The 24,769-nt window shown below is 41.7% G+C and overlaps 1 protein-coding gene across 1 annotated transcript; it reads right to left on the minus strand.

Moving 5' to 3' along the window:
- Window positions 1-977: 977 nt before the first annotated feature.
- On the minus strand, window positions 978-24,732 carry hibadha (3-hydroxyisobutyrate dehydrogenase a). The gene is made up of 8 exons (XM_035182150.2): window positions 24,587-24,732; window positions 21,169-21,329; window positions 20,844-20,953; window positions 20,546-20,667; window positions 10,743-10,876; window positions 9,368-9,444; window positions 3,664-3,820; window positions 978-2,432 (listed from the first exon to the last, which is right to left on the minus strand). The coding sequence occupies exons 1-8, from the start codon at window positions 24,654-24,656 to the stop codon at window positions 2,274-2,276; spliced, it is 990 nt and encodes a 329-aa protein (XP_035038041.1). The 5' UTR covers window positions 24,657-24,732; the 3' UTR covers window positions 978-2,273.
- Between the last annotated feature and the right edge of the window lie 37 nt (window positions 24,733-24,769).

The raw sequence follows: 24,769 nt of genomic DNA on the forward strand, positions 1-24,769 counted from the left end.
ATTTATTTCACATATCCATGGTTTTTGCCAGAGTGTCTTTTTACATTTGTGTTTTTTTTAGCGACATGTCTCAGTAGATATTCGATTGCCTTGAAATCTGGTGCTGACGGTCATATCGCCCTCAGGATGAATTTGAATCACTTGATGATACCCTGACTTTTTATACCTTTAAATTTGTATAACGGGTTTATGACCAAAAAGCTGCTACGGTCTTGTCATTCCATGGTGAACATGCTGAAAATCTGCACAATAGCATCGTCGTTGTGACCATATTAGCGAGCTGATGTTAGCATTTAGTTCAAAGCACCTAATGTGCAGCCTCCCTGAGCAGCTAGCCGTGTTTCAGTAGGGAGTGACATAAAAAGTTGGTACATACACTAATATACAGATGGATGATATGACTGCTCCTCAAAAGGGAAATCAAAGCATCTTGATCGCCACCTGGTGGCTGGCTGCAGTATAGGTCACAATTCGCGCTTCCTCCATGTTACTGGATGGGGTATGGACCAAAATATAAGGTCAAAGTACAAGTATCGATGGTTCCTTGCTCCTACACAGACTGCGGCTCCAAATGTGCAGGATGGCGACGTTCATTCTTTGAATATTTTTGAGGGAGGAAGTAAAGACGTGTCGTCCATGACTATATACAGTATTGAATTGGGTACACAAACATGGCCACATCCGCCGATTTGATTTGTTGATATAGCTTATGTACTTTGGACAAAGACATAAACTGATTAAATGTGTTAAAACAGAAAGTACAGAACTGTTTCCATAAACAATTATGGTGTCTATTTTGTCATCAATTAACAGGTAAGATGACTATTGAGCCTCAACTAATCACTGACATGTAATTTGTAAGCTCTACTTTCCCAGTGTGCACCTAAGTCATTGAACATCCAACACTGAGAGGTAACTTCATGAGCTATTTTTAACTTCAGCAACACACTGTACTAACAGACCAGTCAAACACAAAATCCACATAACATCTTTTATTTTAGGCTACAGTGTGACGGAGGATCTGTTTCACAGAGCAAAGACAAACTGTAGAGACAATGAAAGAATTTTACTAAAAAAAGTGACGTTCTTTTAGATTCCTCTTCATTACTACACGACAATATGAATATACATTATGTACATTTGCTCATAGCAGGGAGGAACTGTTCCTCACCGACACATTACACAGACGTCATACATATGCGAGAAGGATCGACCTAACGGGTAAGAGAATGTGTTGGAAATTGAGAACATTGTGTAGTAAACAGTATAAAGTTTTAACAGTGTTGGTCACAAAATAATAATAACAATGCTGCAGTGGATAGCAGATGAAGACAGTAGTGGAGAGAGGTAAGTTATAGGAGATTCTGGAACTGTATCAAAATAACCCAGCACATCACACCGCGATGCACACAGTGCAAAAATAACCAGGTATTTATCTTATGGTGCACTAGAGAAGAACTGGCTGATCCACTGAAACTGTAGAAACCAAGAATTGAAAATACTTTAACTGAGTAAATATGATAACTGGATGATTCATGATTGAAATATTCAAGTTTGTATGTTGGCAGGAAGTCCCAGGTGACACCTGAGTGACCAAGTTCCTGCCAGAAACAAAGAAATGTAACAACAAAGGTAAACTCTCATGTACAACCAGTTTTGTAGTGCCGTGGGATTTTGTTTCCATGAGTGTAGCCCAAACTCTTTCACTGTCTCTTTAAAGAAATTTCCATCACTATGTAAATCCTTACTGTGTCTTGCTTTTGTTAGATTTCTTAAATTACTTTAACAGGGACAGATCCTGGTCATTTGAGTAACAGGCAAAAAGAGCAAACCTGACAAAAACATACTTTTATCATTCATGCAATTATTACTTTACGATCATCCATAAAATACCAAATACATTACGTCTGCCTTGATTTGTGTAAGTCTGCAGCGCCTCGTCCTACCTCTCGTCAGCTGGCTTTGTCTCCAGATACGTATCTAAGGTCAGTTTTAGCATTTCCCCACATTCAAAAGGGAGAGCCATGAATTCAAAGTATGATTCAGCTAATGCAATAAGGGGACATGTGTCAACATACAGTATGTTAATTGGATTGCTGATCTTTGCCTGAGGGCAAGGCCTTAGTCTCTCCTGAGCATAGTGGGATAAGGGGCACTGGGGTGTGTGGTTGAAGTGTGTCTGTGTGTGTTTGTGTGTGTGTGTGTGTGTGTGTGTGTGTGTGTGTGTGTGTGTGTGATGCTAATATCACAGTTAACGTTGCTCCCCCCTGCATTCACTGTCCTTCCTCCTCACGTAGGAATTGGAAGACAGATGAGAAGTCCTTGTTAGCATATCCGCGGGAGCACATGACTCTGAAGATCTGGTGGGCGAGGGAACCCAGAGGGACCGGCGTCTTAGTGTTGGTGGCAGTGATTTGGGCCAAACCAAGATCCTGGAAACAGAAAAAGAAAGATGGAGAATATGAGATAGGTAGACTAACATAATAGTCTTTTTTTTTTTGTCTAATAGCTGCACATATTTATCCCAACTAGTCGGTTCCCATTCTAAACATGTCTGTTATGAATGGACGGTTTTCTTGGCCTGTGTTGATGCTCTGGAGCTACTTCAGATTTATTCCCACTATTCCCAAATCGTCATTAGTGAGTCCTCTTTAAACAGTTTTACAAGATACTGTCACTATTTATCGTCTGTGTGCTGGACGTTGTGTGCAGAGCTTTTTATAAACAGTCTATGGTGCAGAGTGAAGCTAGAAAACGTTGTGTTCATCCTACCTGGTTTATCTGCAGTGAAGATTTTACAGTCAGTGTTTTCCATAAAATGAAACTGAATTTGCTTTATGACTATTCACACGTTACTTACTTATTATTTACTGAGCTGCGGTTATTTTTTCAGAAAATTGCATGTTGGATATTTCAGAGGTGTGCTAGGCAATTAACAATACACATGCCAAGTGTGAACCAGATAAGATGAGTGGTTTGCGAGACATGCGTTCCACATACAGACAGACATTGGTGGAAATAGTAGGTGGGTTCTTTCAGATATTCTTGAGCTGACTGTGTGTGACAGAACTGCATTGGCTGTGTATGCAGAGCACACATTGTAAGTGATTTAACAGACACCTAGACGCACCGAATAATAGACAGACTAACCATTACAGGAGAGCTAATGCAGTAAAAATCAAGTGGCACACAATAAGTCACAGATGGAGTGGTGAAGAGGAGAGCAGACAGAGCCACACTGAGACAATAGAACAGTGAGACAATGACACAGTTGAGAGATGGACAAAAAAGAGACTAAATAAAGAAAAGAACAGTAGAGAGAGTAGCAGCTGAAATGCTTAGTCAAGTGTTTGATTGATTAATGGAAGAAATATTGAGGAATGGTGTAATTATTTCATCATCATTTACCAAGCAAAAATGTGTGGATCTGTTACGTTTCCATGTTTATCTTAATGGTGAAATGAACATTTGTGTTTTGAACCGTTAGTTGGACGAAACAGGAATTGTGAAGATGCCACTTTTGGCTCTGGAAGCATGTTGTGGGTGTTCTTTATTCATTTCAAACAAATACAGACCAATAAAATAATACAAAAATGAACCTGTTAATGAAACAAAGAGTCTCAGATGATTTTTTTAAAGAAAGTGTGACACAAAGACTTGTACCTTTGCCATTAGTGTGGTTCCAAAGCCGCCCTGGTAGTTGTTGGCAGAGGGGACTCCGTCCATGACTCCAGGGACTGGGTTGTACGTGTCGCTGGACCAGCAACGGCCTGAGGACATGTTGAGGATCTTTGCCAGCAGCTTTGGGTCTAAACCAAGTCTGGGACAAGAAGAGGAAGAAGACAAATCAGTATCTTGTTTGGAAATGTTATCTGGGAGATCCAGAGGTACTTCAGAGCAGATGTGCACTGTAACATTACTGACTCTTGTCTATAAGATGTAGAAAAAAGGGAAAAGATGAATATGTAATTGATGAACAGATTATTATACCTCCTTTTTACTTGTTAGGCTAAGTCAGGACATGGTAGAGGTAAGAAAGGAAAGAGGAATTATGCAAGAAGTCTGGAAGAACAGGAACGCCAATTATGGAATACATTTTCTCAACATGGAGAAAGATAGGTGTGGGGGTGCCCTGTGATTGTAGTGACCCCCATTGAACCTTATTCCCGGCTGCGACCATTCCTCAGTGTTAATGGCTGAAGGCTTTGTAATGCCGGCTAATGCAGTATTGATGTTTACCGGCACATCTATCCTTCATCATCCCTTTTTCATGAAAAGAAAGAAAGTGGAGGAGGAGAAGTGGTTAAGCAGCACAGGGGAGCCATAAACCTTGCTGTCACATACAGAAGCATGCTCTTACTTGTGCTGCCCCATTTTGCAGCAACCTACTTCCATATGCAAGAGGACAAATCTCCAGGCTGCGATATGAAGATTTTTTTTTATTTTTTTAAAAGAGGCAAAGAGAGGACAGACAGAAATAAGCAAGGGGCAGACAAACCAAGTGCCAAGCATTACAGCAGGGAGGGTGCAACTACAGCGTCTGTGTCAGTAGTTCAATCTGCCTGTGTAGTGCAGCTTTTGTATATTAACATTTTAAAGGCCAGTGTAAAGCTGACCACATCAAGCCCTGGCTGTCTCACTTCACTGTTACTTACAGGCCCGTAACTCTATTCTGCTCTCTATATGACTATTAAACCATCATAGGTCCTTAAGGCCAGCAGCCTCCCCCCTCCCTCCACCTGGCTCTCATTCTGCCATTACTACCACAGTTTTTATTAGCTGTCTACCAACTAATTAAGAATGGGAATTGCATTTACACTCTCGCCATGTCTCCCTCTTCCTTTCCCCTTCGTCTCTTTTGTGTCCCCTCAGACACCCTCATTTTTGAAAAATGTATCTATTGATAATGTAGCATAAGTGACACTGTGTGTGTGTGTGTGTGTTTGTGTGTTTGTGTGTGTAAACACGTGTTCTAACTCATAGTTCTTTTTTTAATGGCAGCCTCACTCATGATGGCTTTTTTTTAGTTTATGTCTGTAAGCATCTCCCTTAACATCCTGCCTCTCCTCTTCCTCCCCCTCGTCTTCCCTGCTGACACCTCCCTGTCTGAGGACTCTGGGGGACATATGTTTGACATCGCACACAAACCCCCCCCATCCCATTTCTACGTGCACACACACACACAGAGAGCTCCTCCCAGTGTTCTGGGTCAGCAGCTGAAAAGGTTACTGGCTGAGCTACAATAAAGCGCGTCCGAGCGCACAGATCGTTTGTTATAGCGACCAGAGACGCTGACGGGGAGCTGTTGTCCTCTGTTAACGATAAATCAATGAAGATCCCCTCCTGCTCCCCTCACACACACACTCACATACACACATACACACATACACACAGTCGTGGTTATTAGCTGACACGGTGGTGGTGTTCTTCGCCTGCGGTAATTTGCGTGGAGAAGAGGACATGTCACGCTTTAACAGGATTGACATGGGTAAACACACACACACAGGCACGAACACTAAAACAAACGTGTTGCTGTGTGATGCCACTGCAGATTAAAGAAATGTGAGAGAAATGAAGATGGAGGTGGCAGTGGAAATAATAAAAGGGGAGGGCATTTAAGCGTTTATGTGCTGGGAGCTCGAGCAGGTGGAGTTCATTTGCAGCTCAGATATTAACTGTCTTTTCATGGCAATTAGCTCCTCATCCTGGTCTGTACCACGAGAGATGAAGCCCAACCCGTTCCCCATTTATTATTACATTAAAGAGCTAACAAGCACATATACACACAAAAGCATTTACTATTCCATTTATAGAGGCAACAAGCACATTTATCACCCAACTTTAATCTTCATCAGAGCATATGCTCACAATTCATTTGAGCTATGGTGAGAGGAGGAGGAGGAGGAGGTGTCTGTGTTCATGTGTGTGGTGGCAAACCTACTTCTGTCGCGACACAAAGGATTGTATGTTGCTATACCCTTTGATTCGCCGTTGTTCTCCCCGTTAAACAAATAAGGGAGTAAATGTGTGTTCCTACTTGTGTGCACCAATGGCCGCATGTTTGTATGGATGAATGAGTGCAGGTACACAGGTGTGTGAGGTGAACCGTGAGCCGTAAAAGCCTCATATCCCTCCCCGAGCCAGTTGTCTATTTCTCTCGTCGTCTTCCTGTCCTTTTATCTTCAAGTGTATCATTAAAATCACCACTGCCCCTCTATGCTACAGCTTCTCATCCCCCTCCATCACCGACCGGCTGGCTGCGTGCAGAAATTACAACAGGCAGGAAAGAGATGAAGGGATTAAAAGAGAAGAGACAAAATGATAAGGTAAAGCAAATAAAGATGGAGAGGAAAAAGCTGAAAGAGAGGGAAAGAAAGAAAAGCAGAGAGACGGGTGTGTATGGGCGTTTCGGAGCGAGTGTGTGTGTGTGTGCGCGCACGTGCGCACTCATAATTGTCATGCATGGCCATTCCTTGCACTAAGAGAACGTCACGCTCTGTTGGAGGCGGCCCAAGCTTCCATCTGAGATCAACAAATTAGCTCCACGAACAGAACTCTGTATGAGAGTGTGTTTGTGCGTCTGTCTGTGTGAGCAGGTAAGGACCTAGCAGGCACACACACATGCACACACACACACACTCAAAGAAAGGGCAGCTCTATCAGGCCCAAGTCCACAATGATAAAATGTTATTGCTGTTTTGCTTTAAATTGGCTGTGAGCGCTCAGACACCTTTGTGTCGGACTGAGTTGTGTGTCTGTGTGTGTATCAGCACACCTAATGCCTAAGAGAGCGTCCTCTCTGCATAAGAGGCCGCAATGCAGCATGGGAGATTTAAGGGTGTCGTCTCTCTCTAAACAATGACAGTCTCCGTCAAACCCTCTAATAAAGCCCCAGAGGTCAACTAGTAAGAAGAGTGAGAAACACGGTACACATGTATACTCACGTGACAGCGACTGAATATGGGTCAGATGATATAAAAAATAATTCAAATTCAAAATGAGGGGATGCAGTGGTTAGTATTCTCAAGGTTTTTTCAAGGCATACATTATAATGATGTGCACTGAGAGTATAGGTGCTGTTGTAGTTTGGTAGAAAACTGCTGTCTTCAGTGTCTCTGGATGTAAATTTGTGAGTCTAGGTGTGTGCGTGTGTGTGTGAGTGCATCAGTGTGACAATGTGTAAATCTGTGTTGCTCCCTTAATGCCTCCATATTTCAGAGGTCTAGTGTTGGGATTTATGTGCAACTGCTCATGCCAATTTTCCTCCTCTGTCTCAGCACAGATAAATCAGCTGCACTAACACAGCTGCACGGGGCGAAGAGCAACGCACGCACATGCGCACACGCCCATGCACGCACACACACGCAAAATGGGTCCACACACCATTTAAGCTGCAAAACCCATAAAACATATAGAGTAGACAGAGGAAACAGTCTATTATTGACGTGGGATATGTATAATCGGAGTAGAGAATAAATTCATACTTCCAAAGGTGAAAATCTAATCGGACGAACCTGGTAATTTCATTCATATGAGGAATAACAGATGTGAAGACGTTATGAAGAAAAGATAATTTCCTTCCAAAGGTACTGTGACTGTACTTTGGCAGACCCAAACGCTTTGACTGATACTACGACCAAATCAGTATTCAAATGCCATGTTTAAATAATAATTATTGGCTCAATCAAGGAGGTTATGTTTTCTGCTGTGTTTGTTTATTAATTAGCAGGATGTTTAGGTGACTGATATTTATGTGCTTCTTCAATTTGATGCAGATCCAAATAAAAATTCTGATCTAGTGAATTTAAATGTGGTTTCATAAGGGGACTGTTGAGCCTTGGCGGAGGTAGTACTCCACTGAGCATCCACTGGCATATCTGCATTTTCACAAATAGTAATCCAACTTTATTCATCATGCATCAACATTATATATATTAGGTAGATATTCTCAGACCAAGACATTCGAGCTAAGCGATAGTTTTGTTTGTCATAGCTGTTATCTAATGTTACAGGGTTTGGGCCACATGACGAGGCCAAGTAACAACGACGCTAGCATGTTGTCAAAAAAGTGTCTGAAATATCACAAATCTGCAATGATTCAAATCATGTTAAAACTGTATCTAGCAGCTGGGTCACCTTGAAATGCTACATGCTACCAAAGTATCACATTTAAGTGCATCTCCCCTCTCACAGGAATGGGAAAGGGATGACAGACTTAGGGACCCCACTGGTTAAATACACTGTCAACATACAGTATTTACGATATACGATACATTACTGCTGTGTGTCTGGTATCGTGCATAGTAAATATAGTATACACACAGTATATTTGTCATTAATTTACCCAAGCAAGTCTCATTAAGATTCATTTTAAAGAGTAACCTATTCAAGAGATCAACACAAACACTTTAGCAACAGCACTAACAGACAAATACAACACACAAAATACAAACAGAACACTGTTTCCAGTTAGTATGCACTACAAAGTCAAGGATGAAGACCCAGTTATGATGCATAAACATGCACAATTTTCTGTAAATTTAGGTGCAATCAAATTGAATGAGTACCATGTTCTCCATCCTTTTAAGCCATATTGATTGTACTGGTCGAGGACTTCATATCCCATCATGCTCAGTGCTCTGGCCAATGAGGCTTTGTGCAAGGACAAGGCATGATGAATGATGGGATTTCTAGGCGGCGTTCAGTGACAGGGGTGTGACAGGATACTAGTGAGAGCTCAATCAGCAGATGTAAATCAGAGTCTGTGGCTCTGCCCCCTCATCCATCTCTCTCCAGCAGAAGCAGCTCCGACTCTGGGCTGCACTGACCCCTTTGCACCTCCATAAACTGCACACACATGCACGTACGCATGCACGCACACAGACACACACCTTTCTAAACCTGTATTGAAGCAGTAAATTACTGCCACAGTTACAGCCATATCACTGGTACAGTGATTTCGTTTATAGCAATGGCTATATCTAAGGGCGAGTTCACATAGTCGTATTCATGCTTGGTTAAATGTGGAACCATCAATTGTGCTTCTTTAAGTTTGTGGTGATTGTACTTCTCATAATAACCAGATGTTGGTAAACATGTGTTGACTCAGGAGGATATGTCCACCTCTTCACATCCTTCAGAGAGGAAAATGAACCTCAATGGACCCACTACCTAAAACCCTGGCCACAGCCACTTTGAAGAGCCCAGTCACAAGTATCCCTGTGTCAGACTTTCTACCTGTGCTCTCCCACATAATAATTACAGTTGCTCATGTAAATGTAGCCACTGATAACTGTTTTCCTCTTTGTGTTTCTCTCTTCAGCATAGCAGGCTGGAAGCAGCTTAGCACAACACTGACGGACAATACCTGATGCCGAGGTTCATGGTCTCTGCTGTCCCGATCATCCCGATTGCCAGCAGCATGTTGTTGCAGATCTTTGCAGCCTGGTGAGGGTCAAACAGACAAAGACAGAGCACGTTGTGTGTATGTGAATGGGGTTTGTAAGGCAGCATGTAAAACAGATAGTGTAATAAAGAGCGTAAATACATTTAAAGGTCTGTCAGACATAGATGTGAGATGATCCCGCTTTGTAACAAACTAGTGGACACGCCTAAAAATATCTTTAACAGGAACTTTAACTCCAAGAATTAGTAACAGGTAAAATATTCAGGGTTATAGCTTAATATTCATGATGTTAAGCACAAATAGTATACTTAGTGTAAAAGAAAAAAAGATAGTCTTTACAACATATAAACACATGCCAATTTTTAAACCAGTAGTCAAAGATGTCTGTGTGTACTCACATTAAGCAACCTCATGATTAACTGTATAAACAGGCAGTATCCCTGAGGATTAAATACTTTGTCTTTATGTGATTTAAATTTGCTAATTGCTAAATTTGCTAAGTTTTTTTCCGATGTATTAGTCTGTAAGGATGATTATTAAATCCATACACTTTTATGGATAAAATATAACACATGGTGTTTGTGTGTCTGTTTGAATGAATAGAAAAAAACCTAATTGTATATCTACATTTGAGTAAGTGTATTTATATATCTGGATATATTTGTATTTAAATGACTGAACTACGTTTGTTCTCCCTTTCGTCATCAGGTCTCCCCCCCATTCGAATTTAAATTGCTACCTTGTAATCTTGCTTTTAATTCAGCCTGAATCTGATTCTGTTAAAGCCTGGGATTATTATACTTTATCTGTCCTTTTTTAACTGCGATGTCTTTTACTGTGTTTTTCTTGTCGTTTCATTGTGATTTTTATCTTTTTATCCATGATTTTGTTGCTTTTTTTGTGCCATGACTGCAAAGCACTTTTGCTCAACTCCTGTTGATTTTAATGTGTTGACTTAACTGGACTTAAATAAGTTAAATATTGTGTATAACCCCGGTCAAAAAAACCCACTAACACCTACTAACATCTGGCTTTTGTCTGCAGTGGGAATGGATACAATCGTCATTCACTCCCAGGTCAAATGACTCTTTGGCAAGACAAAACGTTGAGAGAGCTTCTCATCATGACATCGAACATGATGCATCATGGAAAAATAAGAGAGGCAGACTCCTCCACTGGCAATGGGAAAGGAGTCAATGACCTTTTTTAATGGGTTTAGCCGCGTAAAAAGAAAGGGGGTTCCGCTAATTTTGTTGTAAATGAGGTATATGTTAGTAGAGGCTGTTTGAAATGAAGAGGGGCATGCATGTGTGTGTTAGCATTTGTGAGTCTTTACCTGCCCAGTGCCGACCTGTCCACAATAGACAACATTGGCTCCCATGCAGGCGAGCAGCTCTTGTGCAGCGTTGTATTCCTCCTCCACTCCACCCACCATGAAAGTCAGTTTGGCCAGGCTGGCTGCCCCAACACCTAAACACACACAAAACACTTGTTAAAAGAGTTGAGCTTAGCTGAGGGGAACACGTACTTGATAGTATACACATTTAACATATTGATCCAAAGTACAGTAGCTCAACCCAGACCTGTAGACCTGCACCACACAGCATCTATGTATAAAGTGGAATAGTGAGTTAAAATTTACAAAGCTTTGAAAAGGCGCAGACTAATCATAGTCACTGAGCAGCGTTAGTTATTAGATACACAAAGAACATCATATATCAACTGTTTGACTGTTTCAACACTACCAACTGCGTCTGAAAGGTCAGCTGTGTACTTTTCTGTGTGTTCGTGTGTGAGACTCATGGTGGGACAGGCGTGTTAAGTAGTTGTGCACCAGAGGGACAGAGGTATCTTTAAAAGCCGATTGTTGCCATCATCCACTGCACAACTCTCGTGGGAGCCCTTGCCTTTTGTCCTGTCACCCCTACTCTCTCTCTCGCTTACACACACACACACACACACACACACACACACACACACACACACACACACACACACACCAACAGCTGTGCCTGAGGCACATGTCCCCCCATGGGGGTATCAGTGACAGGCGTGAGGGGTAATTAACTTTACACTTTATCATGTTCAATTAGGTGTCCCTCCCCATGCCTGATGGCTTAAGAAGCATGCCATGTTGTAGGAGGTAACCTCACCCCCCCACCTCCCCACAGGGTCCATAATGTAGCAATAACCCCCCTTTTCAGCATGGCTTTTACCCAGCTGGCCTAAAGCTCTTATGCAATGGAACTGTCTGTTTAATGTTTAAGTGATGAGACCACAGACATTAACACAATTAATTGATGGTAATCATAATATATAATGTATAAAAATAATAATGTGTACATATAATAGTTTGAAAAGTACTACATGAGCCAAAAAGTAGAGGAAGGTCAGAGAGAAGCATCTTTCAGACAAATGTGCACAAAGTGACCGACTTTCTCCACAGGAAGGAAAGAGAGAAAGAGAGGAGGATGGAGAGGGAAGAGTTCAATCTCTCTTTAGGGTGTTGTCTGGCTCTAATGAAAGGCCTCTTAATAGTAAAAGCCTAATAATGTTGGTGTTAATAATTTAAAGGGAATTACCAGGCACAGAAGAGCTGACATCACATTATCAGACTTCACTGCAGGAGAAGAGGAGAGTTACTGTAGATTTCCATGACCCATAAACATGAATGTTTCTCTTTTTTTTTTACCCTCCCCCTTCTTTAATTGGCGGCAGTGTTGTCAAGTGTTCGATGAGGCCACTTCACTGTATGTGTACAACGTGTGAGTGTCAGCGATGAGCTGTCAGTAGGCCATTAGGGCCACATAATTAAGACCAAGGCCCATGCTGCGGCAGCTGCCCACAGCGCACGACGAACACACGCTTAACATAAGGCCGCCCCACACACCAATCATACACACATATGGTCCACAGACCACTGACATGATAGATTCATCTCCTTTATGCTCTTATTTATATGTCTGACTTAATCTTTTTGAGTCTGGTTTTATTTTATATCAAGTTTTTATTTAGTAGCAGAGATTGTTGAGGCTTTTGTCTGTGACTAAATTGTATTTACATGGAGGCATCATGTAGTGCATAAAGTACAGTGCTGAAGTAGCCGTAGCACTTCTCTTGATGCGGTCATCATTATATAATTAGGGAAAAAATGAATAGATAAAGGTTTTTCTTTTCCTCTTTAATCACAGTTAATGGAAGTCAAAGTTCAGCCAATTACATCAGTTCTGTTCTGATTGTACAACTATCCGGATCTGCAACCATAACGTCACTTTTAAACACGTCATCACCTTAAATTACTATTATACATTTTATTTTCTTAGCCCATTTAGATTAAGAGGACTTGCTTTTTGTCCTAATAAGAGAAGTCCCCATAATGTGACTGTAGAGTTATACTTTTACCACACGCATGCACACACCCACACAGGTTTATGCAGCTTTCCTTATAAGGACTTCGCATTGATTTCCACTCAATGTGTACAGCCTAAAACCTTATCCCTAACCTTAACCATGACCAATTCATGCCTTACAACTAAACCTTAAACAGGTGCACAGAAATTAAGTTGAGCCTCGTCATGACCATGAGGTCCACTGGTCCTGACAAAGTCTGTGTTGATAGAAAAGGTCCTTAAGAGATAACAAAAATGAGCCGCACACACACACACACACACACACACACACACACACACACACACACACACACACACACACACACACACACACACACACACACACACACACACACACACACACACACACACACACACACACACACACACACACACACACACACACACACACACAGAAAGAGCAGTGTGACAACTGAGCTGGCTCATTAGTGGAGATCACTGTTCGCGGACGACTAAAGAGGAGATTATTGATAACAGAGTCAACTTGCTGATCAATAGATCCCACTGTGAATAGAGGGAAGGAAGGATAGGGAGGAGAGTGAGAGAGAGAAAGAGAGAGAGAGAGAAGTAGAGGGAGACGTAGATATGACAGCAGAGAAGAAAAACAATCGTTCTCTCTCTACCTCCCAGCATCCCTCCCAACTCTCCCTCCCTCAAATTAACTAATCACCCATAATAAGCTCTTATGATCTGTAGTGGATTTCTATAAGCAGTGACACCAGGATGATGGAAGATCCTCTGCGCTGGAAGAATAACATATCATTAGCATAACAATGTACGGGTGCATGTGCGCGTGTGTGTTGGGGGTATCAGTGACTGTTTATTGTGCATTTGTGCTTGCATGCAAGTCTACAATAGTGTCTACACTTTATCGTGTGTGTGCATGTCTGTGTTTCAGGGTTTATGTGGGTGTGTACGTCTGTGTGTGTGCATGCCGGGACGTCCTGTTCTTGGGCCGGTCCTGTCAGAGACGGATTAAAGAGGAATCCTAATGAGGTTTCCCGAGCACCGGGTCTACGGCTCATCCATCCCAGCGGGAGTGACAGTCCTGGATCGTTAGCACTACACAACTACACGACGCCCCCTAGGGGGGAGACAAGGTGTGTGTGTGTGTGTGTGTCTGTCTGGGTGTGTGTGTTGGGGGGGGCACCTATGATAGAAGATACAGGGTAGAGAGATGAAGAGGAAAGAGGAAAATAGGGATGACGGTACTAAGAAAAGGAGAAAAAATTAAGCTACACTATATAATGGTACATCAAAATTGACTTAGTAAATTCTCAACAATTTAAATATGCAATAGTGATAAAAACAGTACGTACAGGGAAAGAAAGATCAGACTAAGGAGGGAAGTAATTTAATGTCTTGGAAACGCACTAATGGAAACAATCATGCCTCTGGTCACTGTCTCTCATCCTAATTATAGGGATTTTGGTCAGGTGAGTCGTGGGTGCCTACCTCGGCACCCCAAATAACCCAACACCAATATTATCTGCCCATGTTGAAGCTGGATGGACTATTAATGACGTACTAATTTGAAGAAGCCTGACCGATATATTGGTTGGCTGACAATCTCGGTCATATGAGCCTTTCACAGACGTATCGGTATCTTTTTTTAAGTTTGCCAATATGTGCTGAACTTTTTTTTTACAGATTGCATGTTTACATTAAAATCTAAATAAAATAAAAATGCTTAATGGATTAGGGTTAGGGTCACGTTCTACATGCGTGGTTGTATTTGTGTTTTCTTCTCATTTATGCAAATATCAAGCCTCATTTAAATTTCTTTGTCAAAAGGGTTTGATCACGACATTGTATGACGTATCAGTGTCTGCGACTGTGTGTTTATGTGGCCCATGCTTCTTTGTAGTAGCAGACACATAGACAGCTCCTTCCACTGATCTCCTCTATTAACAAGATTCAAGTTAATAAGCAAGCAATCAAACACGATTAGCACAGATGCTTAACAGCAGGCTTCTACACATCAGGCATTAACCATCAGCATGAGAGGTTGAAACTAGTTGCGTGAAGGCATAGGAAGATCAGAGCAACAACTTTGGTTTTGGCCTGTTTGTAGTAAACACTAAATTCATTAGCACTTCTTACATCAACCCCAAAAGAATCAACCAAAGCAGTTCCTGACAGCCTTGTAACCGTTTAAACTTGGGCTGTTTTGAAGTGGCGCATGTACATACAAAGTAAGCGAGAATGTCTGTGTACATCTGCATGCAGTATCTCTGTGTGTTTCTGTGTTTCTGTGTGTGTGTGTGTGTGTTTGTGTGTTCCTGTGTGTGTGTGTGTGTGTGTACAATGCAGGGACAGGTGCAGATCCCAGAGCCGGCCGCCAATACGACGTCAGTTGGAGCTTCTGAGGCCATGTCTTGGAGTTACGAGCCGCATGTAAACCAGTAGGCACTTTTTATTGGTGGTGGGTTTAAATTAAACTACATTTGTGAATATGAGGTTGCGCAAACACACACAATCACAGACACACATGCACAAAAGAGGGGATGTTCCCAGAGTTTGGTAATGAATGACGCATTTGACAGCATGCCACAGCCGTGCTTTTTTTCCCCCCCAGAGTATATGGAAAAACACTGAGAGCAAAACAACACCTATAATGTCATTAGCGTTCCTTCAAACACCTCATTTCCTCAAATGATAATGTAGCTGTTTTTACAAGAAGAACGGCAGGAGAGATTTAGGGATACACCAGATATAACGCCACACCTTCACGTCCAAATGTAGTTTGTGTAAACAAACTCAGGCTTTGGCAATGCAGTACCTTGTTTGCTACTAGGTTTTAAACTATGTGCACATGTAAGGTTTAAGTTTTGGCTCGGCTGCAGTCATCTATAATTCATACTGAGAGCGCTTTCACACTTAATAGTGTTACAGCCTTGAGTCAATGGGAGTTGACTTCTTGCAGTGTAAGCCAGTGGGGGTAGGATGTTTACAGGCCAACAACGCAGCCTCATGTGGTCGGCCATTATAATTACACCCAAGGGCAGAGATTTTTTTTCCTCAAACAAATTAAAAACCCAAACAGGGCCCGTAAAAAAGCGTAACGGATATCGAGTGAATAAGTCGAACAGTAAGAGGGTATGCGTTAACCAAAATCGCTCACATGCATAAAAACACACGAAAAAATTCAGCACTTTCAACAATTTATCTGCCAACTTTGCTAATGCCCCTCTGTTATGTTAAAAACAGACTCTTTATCGGCTCCAGTTTACGAGCACAGAGCCATGAGAACTGACTCCAACACACAAACGCTCCATGAGAACCTCGAGCAAGTAGGCGACCGGAGAAAGTTTGGGTTTTGGAAAGAAAAATGAAGGGGAAAGAGTCGGCACAGTTTCTTGTACACAAATGACACTCCAGCCTTAAGAGTTTTAGTTTGCAACGTCTGTTCACTGACCACCAGACTAGCCCTTATCATCATCGTCATTATCGTCATTATCATCATCATCATCAGTAACTGCTGTATTCCGTAGGGGGAGAGGCTGGTCAATGTTAGGTGACAGAGGATGGAGGGGGCAGGAGAGATCCACGATCAATCCCTTCCCGTGGCCCGATGAGACTCATCTAGGATAGAGCAAGTTAATAATGATCCCCAATTAGGCTGTTAGCAGGCAGGGACACAAACACACACACACTCAGTACATGGCTAAAGTGCAGAAACTGTCCTTCATACAGACAGAATGCTAATTCCCTTTTAGAAGTGACATGCAGTGTGACATTTGCGCTACGTTTGACGGACAGAGACTTTTTGTATGACTCATACACCAGCTGGCTATTTGTCTGAAAACACACGTGTATATGGACACATACGAGGACACACACACACACACACACACACACACACACACACACACACACACACACACACACACACACACACACACACACACACACACACACACACACACACACACACGACACAGGGGCAGAGATGTAAGAGCCAGTCCCCAGCTGCTGTGGGTCTCCCTCCATCTGGAGCATAGGCTAGAATCCCCCTATAACCACCCCTCCATCATCGCCATCCCTGGTCACTTACACCCTCCCACTGGCCCCCCCCACCACATTCTCCCTCAGTGTCCCCAAAACCTGTCAGTGAAAGGCTTGTTATGCTAATCTAGTCTTTGGACCACTGATGCTCTCTAGTGCTGGTTAGCAATCAACATGACAGACTGCGACAGCAACCACTGCCCCCCCCCGGCACATCCAAACTGATTACTTAACCTAGAGAATGACTACTAACTATTATTTGAATTTAACTTTGTTCCAACTATTTGTTGGAACAAGAGTGTGAGATAAAATCAGTGTTGATCTTTGTGGAAGAAGCTCCAGGCCCTGAATGCCTGGAGGGAGAAGTAGAGCCAAGACCAGTCGTCAGAGGAGTGGATTGGCAGCGCTGATTGACGAACCAACCGGTGCCAGGCTTGGCTCAAACAAGCCGCTGCAGGCTGGAGGATGACGTTCAAACTGTCAGCAAATGACACACTGCAACACTCAGGCTTCAGTGATGTGGTATGGATATGATTAGAGTGGCGTTAAGACTCAGCCTAAATAGGTAGTTAGCTGAGGATTATAAGGCCTCGCAAACAAGCAACATTACCCAGAGCTCACCGAGGCTCCTTCTTTCTTACGATTGCACCAATCACTGACTTTCCCTGCGCTGGGAAAAACACAATGAAAGGTTTTTTAGAGCCTTTTTAAAGCCACCGTCCGTTAGCAAAGTGGCAGCCCACCATGGGTACACAGACACAAACACGAGCATTCTGGGTAATTACTGCTAACGACCCCGTCGCTCGTAGCCAGACCTCCTATTTTTGCCATCGCTGTGCCAACACCCGAGCCTGTGACATCAGAGCTTGTTTTGTTGTGGGTCAACTTTGCATGCGGACGCATTTAATGACACCAGACAGTGGTACAAGTGTGTGTGTAAGCATATGTTGGCATGCCTGAAAAGCCAGTGTCTATGTTAACATAACTGCGTCAATTCGGGAGAGTGTTTGTATGAGGCCAAGACAATGGTCAAAGTGCAAGACGGAAAGCCGATGAGAAGAAAGTGAATTTTTTATTGATGACTCTTTAAGAAGGGTTAGGACTCTTCAATTCAAATGCCACAGTTTGCTACCAAACCTCCAGTGACGCACACGGAGCACAAATACACATTTCTGTGTAGAATACACCACCTCACCTACCACACATGAAAAGATTTATTTTCTATCAAAAGAAAAATCTAAATTAAAAATACAAACAAACACAGACGCCACAAAGAGAGAAGGCTGCATCTGCAAAAGTTTAAGACCACAGGAGATCACACCAAGTCTGTGCTCAGTATGTCTGTGACTTTTAACTCAATCTGCTTCAAACCAAACTCATTTGGCTGAACTAACTTAAATGTCAATGGAATCATATGTCTCCAAAACATATAATATATATATAGTATTACTGTATAAATTAAGTAAAGAATTAAAAATACATCTTTATGTATAATTGTGTTTGATTTGTGAAAAAAGTAATAACACGAGAACATACACACACACTTTTGTGAAGCTACCCTTATTAGGACTTAGCATTGACTTCCTCTCATTGAGGACAGCCTAACCAAAACTTTATCCACTGCATTTATCCCTCACCTTAACCAATTCATGTCTAACCCTAACCTTAACCTAACCACAATTCACATCTTATCCCTGACCTTACCCAGGACCTCAGAAATTAAGTTGAGCCTCATTAGGACCGGGTTTCTGTCCACTTAGGGTCTAATGGTCCTGACAAGCTCAGTTTATGCCACACACACACACACACACACACACACACACACACACACACACACACACACACACACACACACACACACACACACACACACACACACACACACACACACACACACACACACACACACACACACACACACACACACACACACACACTCTTTATGAATCTGACAGTACCCTATTTGGGGTAGGGTGCCATCTCCTGGTTAGAACACAGCATGTAAACTCAGATCCCACCCAGAGATGTGTTAAGTGTGGTGAGGGGATGGGTGGGTGAATGGAGTGCAATAAGGTCTCTGCTATTTTCTGTTGTGTTGCCACAAAGTGGAACACATTTTCATGACCTGTCACTAAAGGTTTAACCTGGCTTATCAGGGTCACACCATCGCCACCAGCCAACTTTCATTTCCTAGCTCAGAGTGGGGCTGAGTGTTTCAGTGTGTGCATCAGTGGACTCCCTTTAAGATGTATCGATTAACTGTTTTGTCAATAAAATATCTGTGAAAAAGTGAAAAATAGTGAAAAATCAATCACACCCATCTCAAGTTCATACCTCAAATATTTTACATTTACAATAACATAAAACAGAGAGAATTCTTACATTTCAGTTGCTGGTGGTAGTTATGCATCATAAACAACTTCTCTGCTACTTTACACTGACCTAGTTATGTACTTAAGGATGTCTAGAAGTGACATTGGGTGGGTGGGTGCATGCCCTGTGTGTGTACATGTGCATGTGTGACAGAAGAGTGTCTGCAGAGCTGAGTGCAGAGGCCAGAGGTAGCAGGTAAATCATTGGTCATCTCAGGCTAGTAAAAGAGGCTTAGTTTAAAAGACAGCAGAGGAAGAACCTTCAGATGACTGCACGCATGAACTGTGCACTGTCTATAATATGTAAACAGTGTGTGTTTGTGTTAGCGGAAAGTAACAGGCTTAAGGCTCTGATCTCAATGACTGCAGTCGGGCTGCTCTTTTGACGCCAGCTGGTAAACATGCCCGTGTGGGCCAAGTCTATGTTTGTATGGCAGAGGAAGGGAGCTGCAGTGTGTGTTGTGCATGTATGAAATGATTGTGCAATAAAAAGCAAATAGACTATGATCAGAGTGAGTAGTCTGATATGCAGGAGTGTCAGGATGTGGAATACCTTAACTTCACACCTGATTCCAAGGAAGTGTGTGTGTGTGTGTGTGTGTGTGTGTGTGTGTGTGAGAGAGAGAAAGAGAAAGAAAGTAAGACAGAGACAGAGAGATGGACAGTTTAACAGCGGTGTGTCTCCTTCATTTCTTATCTCCCTCCTCTCCTCTCCTGCACTCAATGTGAGAGCAGTTTCTCTCCTCTTTATGGCTCTTTATCTGACATGAAAGGCACTAACATGGGATACCCGCCATTACGGCTCCATCAACATGAAAAGCTCTGACATGGGATTCTCCACCGTGGCTCAGCCCATTAAGGACGACTGGTGATCCTGTGCTCTGTCAAGGAGCCGTCACAGGCAGACAGCGCCAACATAATGAGGACTTAAAACCTTAACCTTGCCTTCAAGTCCCCTCCGGTCAAAAGCAGCTATAAAAATCTCCGGAGGGCACCTACTGGCTGGCCCGCTAAGCAATTACAACCCATGTCCTAGCACTAAGCAAAAAGGTCCCATAGTTTAGATATACAAAGGAGTGTAAGACAGTTGAGGGGTCATAGGCCTAACAGCATGATTCTTATTCTCAAATGAACAAACTAGCAGTCTGATTCTGGTTTTTAAACCGTCACCTTGTTCTCTCATTTCTCATTTCCACTGAATATCCTCTTTGATAAATAAATAAACCCAGCAATAGCATTTACAAAAATGTTGTATCCTCTCTTAGGACACACATTGGGGCTTCATTGGTGTAAGACAGCAAGTCAAAGAAAGGTGAACAAGATTAATTATTCTTTCCGCGACACGTTACCTCCTGAAACTGGAGCATCCATGAACACGGCACCCATTTTCTCTGCAGCTGCTGCCATCTCTTTTGAAACAGACGGGTCAATGGTGGAAGAGTCAATCAACAGTGTTCCCTTCTTTACCTTCCTGAAGAGAGCAAAACAAATGGCATTAGCATTTCATGTACAAGAGGTTTTGTCAAGCCAAACCTGTTCTGTTTGTACATTAAACACCTAATGTGCACTTTTTGCCAAGAGTTTCCATTGAGGCAGAACGAGGTTAATTGCATAGTGTTTCACAGTGTGATGGTAAAATGTGCTCACTTGAGGATGCCATTTTGGCCAGTGTAGACCTCTATGACGTTGGGACTTGACGGCAGCATTGTGATGATCCGATCGGCTTTTTCTGCCACTTCTGCAGGGGAGTCCACAACCTGAATGTTGGGAGTCATCATCAACACAAAATAAAAGGTATTATAGCTGTTATGTGTAACGACCTGTTGGCTCAGAAACACATACTTTGTTGACTCAGCAACTGTTGTAAGAATTAGTTCAAAAAGGGTGTATGTGTATTCATTAGCTTTCAGATACTATGTCTTTGCAGATTAGGCCTGTTCAATACAAGTTTAAATGTGCACATGTTATTTACCTGAGCACCCATGTCCTGCAGTTCCTTGCTGGACTCTGGGAAGTTGTCAGTAGCAATAACAGGATAACCGTTCTTTAACAGGTTTTTGGCCATGGGATTGCCCATGTTTCCCAGACCAACAAACCCCACTGGTGTTTTTGAAGCCATTGATCGCATTGACACTGAGGGAGGAAAACAAACAGGAAGTTTTAGAATAATGGTGAGACCTTTCGTTTAGCTGAAGACCAGAATGTTTGTCAAACTCAACACTTTGACATTCAGAGAGGCTGGAGAGAAATTTAAAGAATTGTGTTTGGCATGCAGGAGTTATCTAAGACACCATGTTGTTGCAGCAGTTATAGTTTGATTCTACTTGCCTAATAAAAAAACATTAATAGCTGTAACTCACTATGAAAACCATTTGGCTAATGAGTGTCAGTTAAATGTCAGTGAATAGAAAATGTAAATATTATGCTGGAAATTCTCTGATTAGGATCAATAACAACAGAGAAAATCTGGATCTTTCTGCTGTAACATACCAGCAGCTTTTGGGAAGTCTGGCCAAGCTATTAAACACTGCTGGCTCAGCCAAGGTTCAGCCAGGTTAACAGACACTAAACTCAGTGGAAACTCTGGCAGTGGGCCATCCAGACTACAACAACAGTATTAGACTAGGAGAGTTAAGACCTAATAGGAAGCCTCACCTTAAATTCAACCAACCCTTTAACGCATACAGATACCACAGTCCTGTTACTTCTGTGATGATAGATATTTATCATTGCCTTCCAGACAACACAATATTCTCTGATGCTGGACTAAAATTACCAAGAAGTACATGCATTGTTAAGGACACACCAGAATTTAGTAAGTAACAATGATATTAATTAAAAACAACAACTTAAGAGAAACTTACTCCAGGCAGACAGGTAGCCATAGCACTCTAATTTACACAGCATTGCAGTCCATATTTTGTCATTGTACCCTTTTTCTCCAAACTTAAGAAGAGCACCTTAGCCTCCTTATAAAATGTAAGTCATATGTAAACATGTCTTCCAAGAACTGGATCATGTTTGATGTTTTAATTATATTTTACAACATTATTATAACTACATGTTTCTGAAGTAACTACATGTTTTTTTTCTCTTTTGCAATTCTGTAATGTGTAGTTATAGTAATGTAATTGTAAAATATAAGTATAACTACATATTTAAGAAATGCAAAAGATAAAAAACGTTGTCTTGTTCTCTCTAAAATGGTCCTGATTTGGTTTGAGAGCTGCCTTCAATTAGGGGACTATTTTCTATCAATTAGTAGCTGCACATCACAATGCATGGAGTTCTGCAAGGGCCAATTATCGGACCTCTGTTATTTGATATTTACATGCTCCCATTAGCTGAATATGCACAAAGATGTTCTTGTCACACACAAATACACAGCTGTGTCAACAAACAAGTACAATTTAAAAGCCTCCTCCAAAATGTCCTCCACATAACTAAGACAATATTTAAGGATTAAAAAAAAGAAAGAAAGTCAAAAAACTATTGCTTGTCCATAAATTGACAAGAAACCAATTCCTAGATACACACAGATCTCTTGTCACGGTATAAACGCTGCATCTCTCAGGTCAGCAGTTTCCTGATTGCTCTCAAACACACATGATAAAGCTGTTTTTAGCTTCTATACTTATAAACAAATTGCCAGAAGAGCTCACACTTGAGACAGTACTTCTTTTATATCCAGATTAAAGACCTGTTCTGTTTGGCATCGTTTTTCATAAATTGCACTGTAATTTACACAGTTTATGTACTTGCATAACTGATTTCTGACAGTCTAGCGCTTTTATTTCTGTCCTTATGATTTTGGTTTGCATGCTTTTACAAACTACTTAATGTTTTTATTGATTATATTCTGTGATTTTGTTCCTTGTTTTTATTTTTTGTGCTTTTGTTTCTATCCCGTCCCTGTTCTGTGCCTGTAACGTTCTTATGAATATAAAAAATGCTTTATAAATAAATTTGCTTTGCCTTGCCTTAGAATGAGATCATTGTTCATATTAAAAGTGACCTTATTTTCTAGCCTGTTCTTTGCATGACCCAAATATGTATTTTTGTCCTGTATAGTCCTAAGGAAGGGTGAAACAACCTGGTGTCACACTGAATTGCACATGGTGAACTGAGCCAACAAACTCACCATTGTTTCCTTGTACAATCTCAGACATTATAAATGTTCACAAACAAATGACTGTAAGGCACATTCTAAGGCAGTCCTTATGTTTTTGTTGAATTTTCTCCACCATACATTGCTTTCTCCGGGTGTATACTCATATAGTGTTAAACAAACCTGTACAATAGAATAAACTAATTATTATTTCCACAATAACATGTCGATTTTTTATGAATTTATCATTTCTATTGTTTCTCTATGCCAAAGATTTTATGCTTTGTATAAAAATAAGTCCTGCACTATTTTGAATTGTTCCCAGTTTACAATGATAGCACTCAGTTAAAAAGATACTTATAACTTGATATTCATTTTCTTTTGAATAATGAATCTACAATCTAATTGATGGGCTTACCATTTAATTTAATTTAAATATGTATTATAAGCAATTATGCCACCGATTGATTTACTTTAAAAGAGTGATAGAAGGAGACATAAATATACGTAAACTCAAGTTGAGGCAAATAGGGTGCATATAGTTTCAGTAAAGTCACTGACATAGATAAGTTTTATAAATAATATGAATATTTAAGTGTATTTAAGTGGAATGATAAATGTAGAGTGGGGAATGGGGGGGACAGTGTTGGGGTGAGACTTCAGAGGAAGAACCATCACAGAAATATGAAAATGTATTATCCAGTATTTCAGGGTTATGAAGAGTTACGGGCTACATACAAGCAGCATATCTATTACATGGAGGTGGTCCCTGGATTTCAGGTAGCATCACCCAAATCAATGTCCACTGTTCCTAAATCAGAAACTTGTGTTGCATTGTGGGATGGGAGAGGAGGAGAGGAGATTGAGGAGGCTTTGTGGCAGAGTTGGACTTCAAGGCTTATCCATGTTTGTGTGTGGTGAAGAGCAAACTGCAGTATTGTGACAATATAGAGTGACACCTTACATGGATACAACACATTTACATACATGTCGATAAAGAGATGCTATGTGGGCTAAGATTAGCCATTGCTTCACACATCGCTCATTACGCACAGTTTCCATGAGTGAGACGCACACAGCAGGTGTCCAAACTCAGGGACACTGTGTCCGCACTGAAACATTGAGCTAACAGGGACAGTGGGGGTTCATACTTATCAGAGGGCTAACAAGCTAGCTAACAAGGCTGGAGCTGAGAATGCTCCGCTAGCACTTCGCCCCCTGGACACACACACACGCACACACAAAACAGGGGGAAACCGACAACATGAAGCGAATACGTTACCGTTGGCAAGGTCGACATGCTTACTCCACCGTAACAATACATTTCGTGACCCTCTAAACAACGCAGCCATGCTTCTTTGCCTTGACCTCGGCGCACAGTGACAGCTGTCAAACCAGGAAACCCCCACAGAGGACTGCTGGGGTTGAAAGCCAATCGCAGCTCTCGGCGAGGCTCGACAGCCAA

Source organism: Hippoglossus stenolepis, chromosome 17, assembly GCF_022539355.2.
Source record: "Hippoglossus stenolepis isolate QCI-W04-F060 chromosome 17, HSTE1.2, whole genome shotgun sequence".
NCBI lineage: Eukaryota > Metazoa > Chordata > Actinopteri > Pleuronectiformes > Pleuronectidae > Hippoglossus > Hippoglossus stenolepis.